A 13641-nucleotide genomic window follows, 5' to 3' on the forward strand; every position below is an offset into this window, starting at 1 on the left:
CGGCCCCGGGACGACTCCGGGCCCGCACCTGGGGGAGAGGGTGGGGGGAGCAGGATGGAGCTCCGGGAGCTCGCATCCGCCAGACCCTGGCTTCGCGCATCTGCAGCCTGGGTGGTGCCCGAGTGGGCGGGGCGGGGGCGGGGCCGCATGTAGGAGCCCTGCCATTGGCTCAACCTTCCGGGGGCGGGGCCTCGGGGCCTTGGTCCGCACGGTAAGTGCACTGGCCGGGTCAGGACCCGTCGCCGCGCAGTCCAGCTCTGCAGCTTCGGCCACCCGCGGATTCGCCGCCACCTGAGCGTCTCACGGTGAGTCTGCGGCGCCGCGGGCACCTCTGAGAGGCCCATCCTGGTAGCGCCCTGTTCCAGCTCGTGCCGCCCCCCATCCCTCCCGGCCTCGCCTCCCCGCCGGTCCTTTCCCGCGCGCCTCGGCCCCCGTGGTGTCTCCCGCCCGGGTTTCCGGGTCCCGGCAGCCCCGCTTGTGACCCCCCCCCACGTTCCTCGGGGCGCTGCGCTTCCCGACCCCGGGCTTCTCTGTGCCCCCTCCATTATGTGCGGGAGCCCGTGCTGCGCCCCTGGGAGCGGGGGGCGTCCTCCGGCCGCCTAGGGTCCGCTCCGGGGCCGAGGGCCGTAATTTTAGCCGCCGGTGAGGTGTCCTCCTATCTTTAGCTGCGGCCGCCGTGTCCTGAAAGGGATCTGGACGGGGCTGGGCTGCTCTGGGGCCGGGGGCGGGGAGCGGTCAGCGCCGGAACCCGAGCCGGGGCCGAGGCGGACCCGCGGGAGGGGCGGGACCCGCACGCCTCAGCCCTGGCGCGGCGCCGAGCGGACGCTCGGACATCGCCCAGGCCGGGGAGCTCGGGGGACGGGGCGGGAGCCGGGGGGGCGCAGGCTCCCCGATGACCCTGCTCCTCCCCCATCGTCTGATTGTGAGACAAAGAGAAAAAGATCCCGTGGACAGCCCGCGTGTAGCTCTGGAACCCGCCGCGCCGCGGAGGGCTTCTGCCTGGAGCCCGAGACGCGCCGGGGCCCCGGGGGAGCGCGGACGCGGGGGGCACAGCGGGGACGCGCGCGGCACCTAGCGGCTGCAGAGCCGGGCGCAGGGCTGCACCCGGGCCGGCCCGGGAGATGGCTGTGTCCGGGCAGGTGAAGGGAAGCGGATACCTGGAGTGGGGGGTGCGGATTGTTTTTGTCCTTATTCCAGGCTCTGTCCCCTCCCCAAAGAACCAAAGTGGCTGAGCGGGACTTGCGGATGAATTTTTTGAGTATCCATCTAACTAGATTGACTGTGACCTCTGACCCCTCCTGGTGGGCATTGACCTCTCACTGGCAATAAACCTGGGTGTTTCATTGTCAACCCATCTTACAGATTGAGAAGATGAGGTCCAGAGACCAGAGGTGTTTCACAGCCTGAGGTCACAGCCTCAGATAGTGCAGGATTCAAAGTTTGGCTCTTATTTTTGCATGCATGTATGCATGTGTGGGTACTGGAATTTGAACTCAGGACCTTGCCCTCGCTGGGCTTTTTCACTTTCAGCTGAAGATCTACCACTTAAATCACACCCACAGTTCTGGCTTGTTGCTGGTTGGCTGGAGATAAGAGTTTCTTGAGTTTGTCCACCATGGCTGACTTCCATCTGGGATCCTCAGATCCCAGTCTCCTGAGTAGCCAGGATTATAGGCTTGAGCCACTGGTGCCAGGCACAGCCTGTTTGCAAACTCAGAGGTCTTCTCTTTGGCTGTTCTTAGTGAGAGGTGGCCTAGTTTTCCAGGTGATGGGAGGCGCTCTCCTCTAGAAAGTTATCTCTCAGAGGAAGGCCCAGGGCTCTGTCCAGAGCGCCTAAGAAGCTCCGCCCACTACTTCCCACACTCCTCAGCCTTGTCCTAACTAGAGCTCATTCTCTTATCTCTGGACACTTGCAAGTTGAGGGGAGGAGCAACAAAGGGGTTCAACTAGAAGGATGAGGATAGTTTCTCTCCCATTTCCCAACCAGATCACACATTCTGTGGCCCCCGTGCCCTGGAGGTACATGGACCAGGCTGCATGATCGCACAGCCCTTGCTGTCTCCATGAACTTGGCAATATTCCCGAACATCTCTGAGGTCCAGGGCAGTTATGACACGCTCTGCAATGTGGCTGTGAGCATTAGCATGAGAAAATGCAGCGTCCCACGGCTGCCAAATCAGAATTCTTGGGGCTTGTTGGTTGTAATTCCCAGCTGTCCCCTGGGTGGTTGATGCTGACCCCACCCTTCCCCAGCCCCGGCTCTCCCCACATCTGGAATTGGGTGGGTACATCTGGCTCTGAGGGAGACAGCTGTCAGGGACGCCCGGTTTGCTATGGAAACACTCAAGCTGTCTTGGCACTCTAGAGAGGCGGGGACGAGTGAGGACCTGGCCCAGACTCTGGGCAAATCCACCCAGGCAGCCCCTGACTCTCCATGAGTGAAAGGAAGCTACCCTAGGGCTTTTTACCCAGCAAGCGACAGATTGGACAGTGTCAGCACGCCTCTGGGGTCTGGCAGGTGGCTACAGGATGAACAAGAAACAGAGTGCCAAGACCTCAGGGTGCTCACAGCCTTCCCTCCCTGAAGCGCCTCCAGGCTCAGCTGGGTCTGCCAGAGAGTGAGTCCTTTGTGTCTTGAGCTGCAGGTGCTGGGGGGAGCAGAGTGTCTGGGCAGTGGCTCAGCATGACTGGCCTGAGGTGGGGTTTCCTGAGCGAGAGCCTGTGCTTGGGGGGAGTGGAGGGGAAGTTGGGATTCTGCCACTCCTGTATCTTCCTTCCTCCTTCCTGCCCTGCTCGCTCATGCTCCGCCTGCCTAGGATAGAGATGAAGGCAGAGAAATTGGCGGATGGCTCCTGTGCAGGTCTGGAGAGTCTTGGCATGGGGACAGTGGAGGAAATGGGCTCATCTGGCTTGCATCTTCAACCCAAGCCTTATCTCTAGAGTGCAGCATATAGGTTTCTCTTTGCTTCTCCTGATGCTTCTCCTCTGCTCTCATGTGTCCGTGTGGGGCCAGTTAGGCCTGCCTGATATGCATTTCCCCTCCCCAGAGACCAGGGGGCTATTTTCTCTTTCCTTTCTTATTTACAACTATGACATTTGTTGTCGGTCGTGGGGCTTGAACTCTGGGCCTGGGTGCTGACCCTCAGCTCTTCAGCTCAAGGCCAGCGCTCTACCACTTGAGCCACAGCGCCACTTCCAGTTTTCTGAATGGTTTATTGGAGATAAGAGTCTCAAGGACTTTCCTGCCCGGGCTGGCTTTGAACCTCGACCCTCAGATCTCAAGCCTCCTGAGTAGTTAGGATTACAGGTATGAACTACTGGCACCTGGCTAGCTTTTTTTTTTTTTCTGACTATATAAACATGCACATATAAATATTACATGATTATCATTAAGAAGTCGATGGCAGAGGACAGTGCTAGAAAGCTTGTCTGGTATGCAGGAGGTCCTGGGTTCAATCTCTAAGACCTCAAAACACCCAAAAAGTTGAAGTTATGAACGTCTAAACAAAAGAAAAGATTTGCACTCTCCACTCTACCTTCCCTTTCGATGCTGGGGCAAGGGGGAGGGACAGAGACAGAATTAGACTCAGCTACTGCCCATAAGTTCTTCACCTCTGGGAGGAGAAAAGGGAAAGTCGTAGGAGGTGATCTCACCCAGTGCAAGATGCCACCCATTCAGCCCTATTGGCCGAACACCTTTCTGCACCCTCAGCCTATGCCAGGCTTGGCCTGGGTGGGAGACAGTTTCCTCTGTCCTCAGCTGAGAAGGAAATTGAGATCAGAGGTGAAGACCCCCACCCCACACAATGTAATCGTGTCAGAAGCAACCAGTGTGCAGCACGGGTCAGGCTAGGGAGTGAGTATTTGGATGAGGATGATGAGTGGAGCCAGGAACCGAGAGCAAGAGACTTCTGGCCTGTTACTCTGATTCCATGTCTCCATTTACCTCCTATAAAGTGAAGGGGCTGGGCACTGGTGGCTCACGCCTGTAATCCTAACTACTTAGGAGGCTGAGGATCACAGTTCAAAGCCAACCTGGGCAAGAAAGTCAGTGAGACTCATATCGCCAATAAACCACCAGAAAAAAGGAAGTAGTGCTGTGGCTCAAGTGGTAGAGCGCTAGCCTTGAGCTGAAGAGTTGAGGGACAGCGCCCAGGCTCAGCGTTCAAGCCCCACAAAGGACAAGAGAAAAAAAAAAAGTGAAGGGCTTGGAACTTGTAGTCTACTCTGTAAGACCTTGCTGATCCATGATGACATGCTTCTGAGTTGGGCATGGTGGTTCACACTTGCAGTCTCAGATATCTAGAGTTAGAGGTAGGTGGATCTCAAGCCCAAGACAAGTCTGGGCAAAGTTAGCAAGACTCTGTCTCAAAAATACACACAAGGACTTGGGGGCATGGCTCAGTGGTTGAGGGCTTGGGTTCAGTCCCTAGTATTAAAAAAAAAAAAATATATATATATATATATATACATATATATGTAATATATATGTATATATATATATGGAGACAGACTGGACATGCTTCCAGCAATCTCTCCTCAATAACAGTGTCCACAGCTGGGTTTCAGGAGTGATGCATAGGGACCAGAAACAAGATGACAGCTTCTGGCTTTGGTCCTCCTGTCCCTAACTTGTTATGTCCCCTTTGTGTTTCAGCCCCTCAGTCCTAGAACAGGAGAGAATCTTGGAGACAAGACCAAGTGCATCTCTTCAGACAAGATCTCCACGTTCAGGCCTCCTATTTCCAGAGAATTGTCAACCCTTGGGAGGAGAAATTGACTTTTGTCACTCAACCCCTCTCCTCCACCCCGCAACCTCGCTGGCCTTTCATCTTCTTTTTTGTAATTCCTTGGGTCACCTTTGGTGAACATCCCACACCCCAGGCTTTAGCCCTCTGGCCAGTGTTGGTGTCTGAACAACCATCCTCTGGAGCCATTGCTTTGGGCCGTGGGCTGCGCAGCCAGGCCTGAGTGCTAAAGTGGCCATGTCCACCAAGGTCCCCATCTATCTGAAGCGCAGCAGTCGCAAGGGCAAGAAGGAGAAGCTGCGAGACCTGCTGTCCTCCGACATGATCAGCCCGCCACTTGGGGACTTCCGCCACACCATCCATATTGGCAGTGGTGGCGGCGATGACATGTTTGGGGACATCTCCTTCCTGCAAGGCAAGTTCCACCTTCTGCCAGGAACAGCGGTGGAGGAGTCAGAGGAGGATGGCAGCTTCGACCTCCCTTTCCAGTTCACCCGCACGGCCACGCTGTGTGGGAGGGAGCACCCTGACGGGCCATCGCCGCTGCTCAAGAACGCCATCTCCCTCCCGGTCATCGGTGGGCCCCAGGCCCTCACGCTGCCCACAGCGCAGGCGCCGCCCAAGCCCCCTCGCCTGCACCTGGAGACGCCTCAGTCTTCCCCACAGGAGGCAGGAAGTGTGGACATCTGGAGGATTCCGGAGGCTAGCTCTCCCCACAATGGGCTCACCCCGGAGTCGGGGGCCGAGGAGCCCTTCCTGTCTCAGGCCAGCTCCCTGCTGTCCTTGCACGTGGACCTGGGGCCCTCTATCTTGGATGACGTCCTTCAGATCATGGATCAGGAACTGGACCATGTGCAGATTCCCACATAGGACAGTAGGTGGAGCAGGCAAGGGTACCCAGGCTGGGATGACATCTGGAGACAGGGGTAGACCCGGCCCTGGCCTGGCAGTGAGGATCCCAGGTCCCATCTGTGAGCATTGGCCAGTGATTCTCATTTTGAGCAATTTCCCTCCTTCTTTTCCCCACGGGCACACTGGGTCTCCACACTCTTCCTGATCAATCCACCAAGGACACACGTAAATGTTGGTCCACAGTGCCCTGAGCATCTCAGGCCAGCGGGCCCCGCCCTTCCTACGAGTCCCTAGGGGAAAAGCTCTGCTGAAATAGAACTCTGCCTTGAACCACACATGGGGCTGATTGAAGGGTAGACATTTCCCGTTCTCTGGCTTTGTTTTCCAGACTGGGAGCATGGCCTCAGTGACACATCTGTCCTGTGTCATGCTCTGCCCCATCCCTTCTTTACATGACCAGGGGATTCTGGTTGCAATAAAACATGTTGCTGCTGCTGCTGTGGTGGCTGAGGACCCTGTGCCTTTGTCCCAGGTTTCTTTCCCAAAGGTCAGTCAGTCTCCATGAGCCAGAGATACCTGTGAGGGAGACTTTTTCTGTAGGGCTTGGTGAGGGGAAGACCTTGTTATCGGAAGGGCTGAACTTGATTGTCAGCCCATGGTGAGAAATAAAATGTCAATCCTGGATTATTTGGACATGGATTCCGGTGTGCAGCAAGAAGTGGCTGAACTAATGTCCCAAATCTGCTCAGGTGACTGGGCTTTATGAGGGGAAATCCAAGAGTAAAAGAGTAACCACAGGCCATGTAGAGGGGACCAACAGCGTCTCCGGCTTCAGAGGACCGAGGGAGGGAGCACTCAGGAAGAAAGATGAGTAGGGATGGAAAGAACACTGATCAGTGGGCTGCCCCCGGGTGCTGTTTAGTGAGCATCTACAGTCTCCTCAGTGTGTGGCTCCAGGGGACAGAAGGCATAGGTGGCCTATGCTCCCTTGGAGCTGACAGGGTGGTGGGGTCTAGGGTATTAACTGGAAACAAGTAAGAGCAATCTCTAACATGACAAATGCTAGGAGGAAATGTGACTAGGAACAAATGCCTGAGGCAGAGTTGCCCCCACATGGGCCTGTACTCAGTGGGGTGGCAGAGTGAGTCTAAGCCAGACCTGAGCTCACAGGCCTGTGCTCAATGCATAAGCCAAGGAACTGACTGAATGGCAGAGGAGCCATCACAGGGCAGATGAAATCGACCTCTGAGCTGTACCCAGCCATGTGAGACTCACTTGCCCATCGCTAACCTACCTGGCAGGATGATTGAAAAAAAAAATTAGGGACAACTTGGATTCATGTCTGCATGGAAGACTGAAAAATGATGATGCTGGGTGCTGGTAGCTTGTGTCTGTAGTCCTAGCTACTCAGGAGGCCTAGATCTGATTATGGTTCAAAACCAGCCCAGGCAGGAAAACCTATGAGAATCTTAACTCCAATAAACTACTCTAAAAAGGCTAGAAGTGGAGCTCTGGCTCGTGGTCGAGCTAACCCTGAGCAAAAGAAATTCAGAGATCGGGCTGGGAAGGTGACTCAGTAGAGCACTTGCCTTGCATGCATGAGGCCCTGGGTTCGATTCCTCAGTATCACATAAGCAGAAAAAATTGGAAGTGGCGCTGTGGTTCAAGTGGTAGAGTGCTAGCCTTGAGCTGAAGAGCTGAGGGACAGCGCCCGGGCCCAGAGTTCAGTCCCCATGACCAACCAAAAAAAAAAAAGAAAGAAAGAAATTCAGAGATAGTTCCCATCTCAGTTCAAGCGCAAGGGTCAGAAAATAAACAAAACCAATTGTGATTTGTAACAAAATAACTCAGGCCAGGCCCTGTTGGTATACACCTGTTATTCTAGCTACACAGGAGGATATGATCTGAGGATCATGGTTTAAAACTAGCCTGGGCAGGAAAGTCTGTAAGACTTTTTTTTTTTTTTTTTGTCGGTCGTGGGGCTTGAACTCTAGGCCTGGGTGTTGTCCCTGAGCTCTTCAGCTCAAGGCTAGTGCTCTAGCACTTGAACCACAGCACCACTTCCCACTTCCAGCATTTTTTGTTTATGTGGTGCTGAGGAATCGAACCCAGGGCCTCATGCATGCAAGGCAAGCACTCTATCACTGAGCCACCTTCCCAGCCCATGTAAGGCTCTTATCTTCAGTTAGCCACCAGAAAATCAGAGGTGGAGCCGGGCACCGGTGGCTCACGCCTGTAATCCTAGCTACTCAGGAGGCTGAGATCTGAGAATCACGGTTCAAAGCCAGCCCAGGCAGGAAAGACCGTGAGACTCCTATCTCCAATAAACCACTAGAAAACCGGAAGTGGCGCTGTAGCTCAAGTGGTAGAGCGCTCGCCTTGAGCTGAAGAGCTGAGGGACAGCACCCAGGCCCAGAGTTCAAGCCCCATGACCGACAAAAAAAAAAAAAAAAAGAAAATCAGAGGTGGAGCTGTGGCTCAAAGTGGCAGAGTGCCAGCCTTGAGCCAAACTGAACAGGGTCCTGGCACTGGTGGCTCACCCCTGTAATCCTAGCTACTCAGGAAGCTGAGATCTAAAGATCATAGTTAAAAGCCAGCCCAGATAGGAAAGTTTGTGAGGCTCATCTCCAATTAACCACCAGATTAACCAGACATGGCGCTGTGGCTTAAAGTGGTAGTGCCCTAGCAGCCCTAAGCAAAAAGAGCTTAGGGACAGCACCCAGGCCATGAGTTCAAGCCCTACAACTGACCAAAACTAAAACCAAACAAAACAAAAAATTCAGGATTCAGGTGGAACTGTGAGGGTGGAATACAAGCTAGTGTTAGTTAACATCTAACTCCTGCTTACAAGGCTGAAGCTCAAACAATGAGAAGCTGCTGAAGAATTTGGAGCAGAGAGACATGCAGCCACATGCAAATATTTTAGAAAGGTCATTGGCATTGTAGATCATGAGTAGATTACTTACCTGGTATGTGCAAGACCCTGAGCTTGGACCCCAGCAAAACACACACACACACACACACACACACACACACACACACACTCATTCACTCTTTGCAAAGGGAGACAATTCAAAGTCTTAATATCACCTCCATTCCAGGACTTCTATCCATTCTTCCTGTCATTCTCTCACCTGCTCACCTTAATATTTTGCAATGTATGAACTATGTTATAAAATTTCCACCAACAGGGCTGGGAAGGTGGCTGAGTGGTAGAACACTTGCCTTGCGTGCCAGAGGCCCTGGGTTCGATTCCTCAACACCACATAAGAAAAAGAAAAAAGCCTGAAGTGGCACTGTGGCTCAAGTGGTAGAGCGCTAGCCTTGGGCTGAAGAGCTGAGGGACAGCGCCCAGGCCCAGAGTTCAGGCCCCATGACTGGACCCAAAAAAAAAAAAAAAAAAAAAAAATTTCCACCAACATATACTGTACACAGGAGTAGAGGCAAAGAAGAGGAATTTAAATGAATTTACTACTCAACTCATATTGTTTCCCTTCCATCCACATCTTGTTTGTTTTTAGTTTTCTAGCTTCTTTGTTTACCTTTTTGCACCAAAAAACCTTGCTGGGTGCTGGTGGTTCATGCCTAAAATCCTAGCTACTCAGGAAGCTGAGATCTGAGAATCATGATTCAAAGCCAGCTTTGTACACAAATCCCAGGACTCTTATTTCTAATTAGCCTGCAAAAAGTAAGAACTGAAATGGTAGATTTCCAGTTGTGAAGGAAACGGCTGAGTGACAGCAAGAGGCCAGGCATGGGTGGCTATTGCCTGTAATCCTGGCTACTCTGGAGGCTGAGATTTGAGGATCATGATTCAAAGCCAGCCCAGGCAGGAAAGTCCATGAGATTCTTTTGTTTGTTTGTTTGTTTTTGTTTTGTTTTGTTTTTTGGTCCGGTTGTGGGGCCTGAACTCTGGGCCTGAGCACTGTCCCTCAGCTCTTCAGCTCAAGGCTAGTGCCCTACTACTTAAGCCACAGCGCCACTTCTGGCTTTTTTCTTTTTGCTTATGTGGTGCTGAGGAATCGAACCCAGGGCCTCAGGCGTGAAAGGCAAGCACTCTACCACTGAGCCAACTTCCCAGCCCCAAGATTTTTTTTTTTTTTTTTTGGTCGGCTGAGGGGCTTGAACTCTGGACTTGGGCGCTGTCCCTCAGCTCTTCAGCTCAAGGCTAGCGCTCTACCACTTGAGCCATAGCACCACTTCCGGCCTTTTTTTTCTTTTTGCTTATGTGGTGCTGGGGAATCGAACCCAGGGCCTCAGGCATGCAAGGGAAGCACTCTACCACTGAGCCACCTTCCCAGCCTCCATGAGATTCTTATCTCCAATTAACCACCAGAAAACTGGAAGTGGCGCTGTGGCTCAAGTGGTAGAGCTCAAGCCTTGAGCTGAAGAGCTGAGGGACAGCCCCCAGGCCCAGAGTTTAAGGCCCAGAGTTTAAGCCCCACGACCAACAGAAAAAACAAAAACAAAAACACAAAAACACCATTTTTTTCTTGATCTTTTGGAAATAAACTGTAGATGTCATACTACTGTACCCCAAATATTTTAGCATGTATTTCCACTATGTTTTATTTATTTTTCACATAGAAAAATTGTGTATATTTATATTAGCATGTATTTCTACTAAGTGTTTTATTTATTTTTCACATAGAAAAATTGTGTATATTTATAGAGTTTCAATATGGGTATGAATTCAATGTGTTCAAATCAGGATAAACATCTATTTTCTTAAATATTCAACATTTCTTAGTCAGGTGCCGGTGGCCCACGCCTATTATCCCAGTAACTAGGAGGCTGAGATCTGAGTATCACGGTTTGAAGCCAGCCTGAGCAGGAAGGTCTGTGAGACTCTTATCTCCAGTTAACCACTCAAAACCTGGAAATAGAGCTGTGTCTCAGGTGTACAGGGCTGTGAACAAAAGAGCTCAGGGACAGGGCCTAGGCACTGTGTTCAAGCCCCATGACAATAAATAAATAAATAAATAAATAAAATTTCTTCTAGCTTTTTTTTTTTTTTTGGTCAGTCATGGGGCTTGAACTCTGGGCCTGGGCACTGTCCCTCAGCTCTTCAGCTCAAGGCTAGCACTCTACCACTTGAGCCACAGTGCCACTTCCAGTTTTCTGGTGCTTTATTGTAGATAAGTCTCACGGCCTATCCTGCCCCGGCTGGCTTTGGACCGTGGTCCTCAGATCTCAGCCTCCTGAGTAGCTAGGATTACAGGTATGAGCCACCGGTGCCTGGCTCTTCTAGTTTTTGTATATATGTTCTCACACATGCACGTTCGGGTGTGCTTGTCCTGGGATTTGAACTCAGGTACTGGGTACTGTCCCTGAGCTTTTTGCTCAAATCTAATGTTCTACCGCTTGAATCACAGCTAGATCTCAGCCTCCTAAGTAGCTAGGATTACATGTGTGAGCCACTGGTGCCTGGTCTTTTTTTGTGCGTGTCATTTTTGTTAAGTACATGTTAATTGTTCCAACAGGTTTCACCATGGTACCTCATGCATACCCCCTTTCATACACACACATACATGCATGATCCTGTATGTGTTTATGCATGCTTATATTTTAGGTCTAACATCCACATTATGAGAAAACCTGACCATTTGTCCTTGTGAACCTGGTTTCCTTCATTTAATAGGATGGCTTCCAGACTCATTGATTTTCCTGATGGGTCCACCTTAATCCAACTTTCACATTTGACTTTTCCTGCACAATTCAGATAATAGGATTTTGGGTTTCAAGTCCATAAAAGTTGAGGTCTATATTAAAGTATGCAAGTGCTCAGTGGTGAAGTATCTGATTTCTAATTGTGGGCAAGTCTTGGATTTTAATTTCTGTTCCTCCCCATAAAAACTGACAAACAACAGTTTACTTTCACAGTTATTGTATCTTCCAGATCAACAAATATTCCCAGGATAAAAACTGTATTGAATTCTGGGATTACTCTGGATTTTAGATCCTAAATGTTGACCTAGTAATTAGTTCTAGCTTTGCAATGATTTTAAGATTTTCATTTTCACTTTCTGTTTTAGTTTGTCTTAAAGTGGGAGACTAGAATCAAACGCCTAATCAGTAATCCTCCTGGCCTAACTACCTGAATGTAATATTAAGTAGGAACATCTCAGAGGACTCACTAACTTGCATTTATAATTCTCCCTGCCCCTAAATGCATGTAGAGCAAAAAATGGACCATAACCAAATCTCATCTCATGATTTACAGAAACCTCTCTTGTGCCCCCTGGTGGAAGAATTTCTCCTTTGGAGTCTAAAGCCAGAGCCCAGAGATGCAGAAACAGAATACATTTCCCAAGAGTCATTATTTTTATTTTATTTATTTATTTATTTTTGGGTCTGGTCGTGGGGCCTGAACTCTGGGCCTTGGCGCTGTCCCTCAGCTCTTCAGCTCAAGGCTAGCGCTCTACCACTTGAGCCACGGCGCCACTTCCGGCTTTTTTCTTTTCTTTTTTTTAACTGTATTTTTTTTTTGTCTTTTCTTTTTTGGTACTGGGGATCAAACCCAGGACGTTGCACTTGCTAGGCAAGTGCTTTGCCACTGAGCTACATCCCAGCCCCCGGCTTTTTTCTTTTTGCTTATGTGGTGCTGAGGAATTGAACCCAGGGCCTCAGGCATGCAAGGCAAGCGCTCTACCACTGAGCCACCTTCCCAGCTCCCAAGAGTCATTATTTTAGATTATAAGAGTGCCCCTCGCCGGGCGCTGGTGGCTCACGCCTGTAATCCTAGCTACTCAGGAGGCTGAGATCTGAGGATCGCGGTTCAAAGCCAGCCCTGGCAGGAAAGACCGTGAGACTCCTATCTCCAATAAACCACCAGAAAACCGGAAGTGGCGCTGTAGCTCAAGTGGTAGAGCGCTCGCCTTGAGCTGAAGAGCTGAGGGATAGCGCCCAGGCCCAGAGTTCAAGCCCCACGACCAACAAAAAAAAGTTGAAAAGTATAAGAGTGCCCCTCCACTCCTCCTGCTCCTTAGCTCCTGTTTACAAGACACTAGATCCTGGTTGCTATGCTGGCTCAGTGTGTTGAATAGCTATTATTTAACTATGTTTGTCATTGCTTTTTCTTTCTTTTCTTTCCTTTTTTTTTTTTTTGTTGGTCGTGGGGCTTGAACTCTGGGCCTGGGCGCTGTCCCTCAGCTCTTCAGCTCAAGGCGAGCGCTCTACCATTTGAGCCACTGCTCTACTTCCAGCTTTTTCTGCTTATGTGGTGCTGAGGAATTGAACCCAGGGCCTCATTCATGCAAGGCAAGCACTCTACCACTGAGCAATATTCCCAGTCCTACTTCTGGCTTTTTGATGGTTAATTGGAGAAAAGAGTCACACTGATTTGTCTATCCTCCCTGACTTTAAACTTTGACCTTCAGATCTCAGCTCCCTAAGTACCTAGGTTTATAGGCCTGAGTAGCTGGAGTGTGGCTTACATTTTTAATTTTTTTAAGGGGGATATTAAACCATATTTGCACAGACTTGCTTGATTTCATATGGAAAGAAAAATGCAGGGTACAGAAGAGATAAGAAAATTTGCACAGGGGAAATTGTGGCCAGAATGCCCTTAGGGGTAGGAAGCCAAGAAGAGGAGGATATAGTGAAGTTCAAGGGCTGTATTTGGTGGTACTATGGTTTGTTTTTGTGCTGTTCCTAGGACTTGAACTCTAGGCCTGTCCCTGAGCTTTTGTGCTCAAGTCTAGAGCTGTTTGAGCCACAGCCCTACTTCTTTTTGGTGGCTAATTGGGGGATAAGAATTTCAGAGACTTTCCTGCCCCAGCTAATTCTCAGATCTCAACCTCCTGAGTAGCTAGGATCACAGGTGTGAGTCATGCGTGCCCGGCTAGGTAAGGTACCTTTTGTCAGATCCTGACAGGCTAAGGAACAGCCTAGTTCTGAGTGTTCACTTTCCTCCCTCAGAAATGGGCACCTGTGTGGGCACTGCTCTTACTTTGGGATACCCACTAGCTCCTCATCTTTGAGGACAAAACTAAAAGCAAGTGAGTCAGGACACCTCTCCCCAGGTCTCCTGGCTTTCCAC

At 50.8% G+C, this 13641-nt stretch overlaps 1 protein-coding gene across 1 annotated transcript; it reads left to right on the forward strand.

Annotated features, from left to right (window-relative positions):
• The first annotated feature begins 215 nt into the window (after positions 1-215).
• Positions 216-6113, forward strand: Cdc42ep2 (CDC42 effector protein 2). Its single transcript, XM_042675965.1, has 2 exons — positions 216-305; positions 4658-6113. The coding sequence occupies exon 2, from the start codon at positions 4986-4988 to the stop codon at positions 5616-5618; it is 633 nt and encodes a 210-aa protein (XP_042531899.1). The 5' UTR covers positions 216-305; positions 4658-4985; the 3' UTR covers positions 5619-6113.
• The last annotated feature ends 7528 nt before the right edge of the window (positions 6114-13641 follow it).

Source organism: Dipodomys spectabilis, unplaced genomic scaffold, assembly GCF_019054845.1.
Source record: "Dipodomys spectabilis isolate Male_0828 unplaced genomic scaffold, ASM1905484v1 ptg000030l, whole genome shotgun sequence".
Taxonomy (NCBI): domain Eukaryota; kingdom Metazoa; phylum Chordata; class Mammalia; order Rodentia; family Heteromyidae; genus Dipodomys; species Dipodomys spectabilis.

Excerpts from the sequence above, each read along its gene's own strand:
- Cdc42ep2 (XM_042675965.1), top strand. The coding sequence starts at position 4,986 with ATGTCCACCAAGGTCCCCATCTATCTGAAGCGCAGCAGTCGCAAGGGC.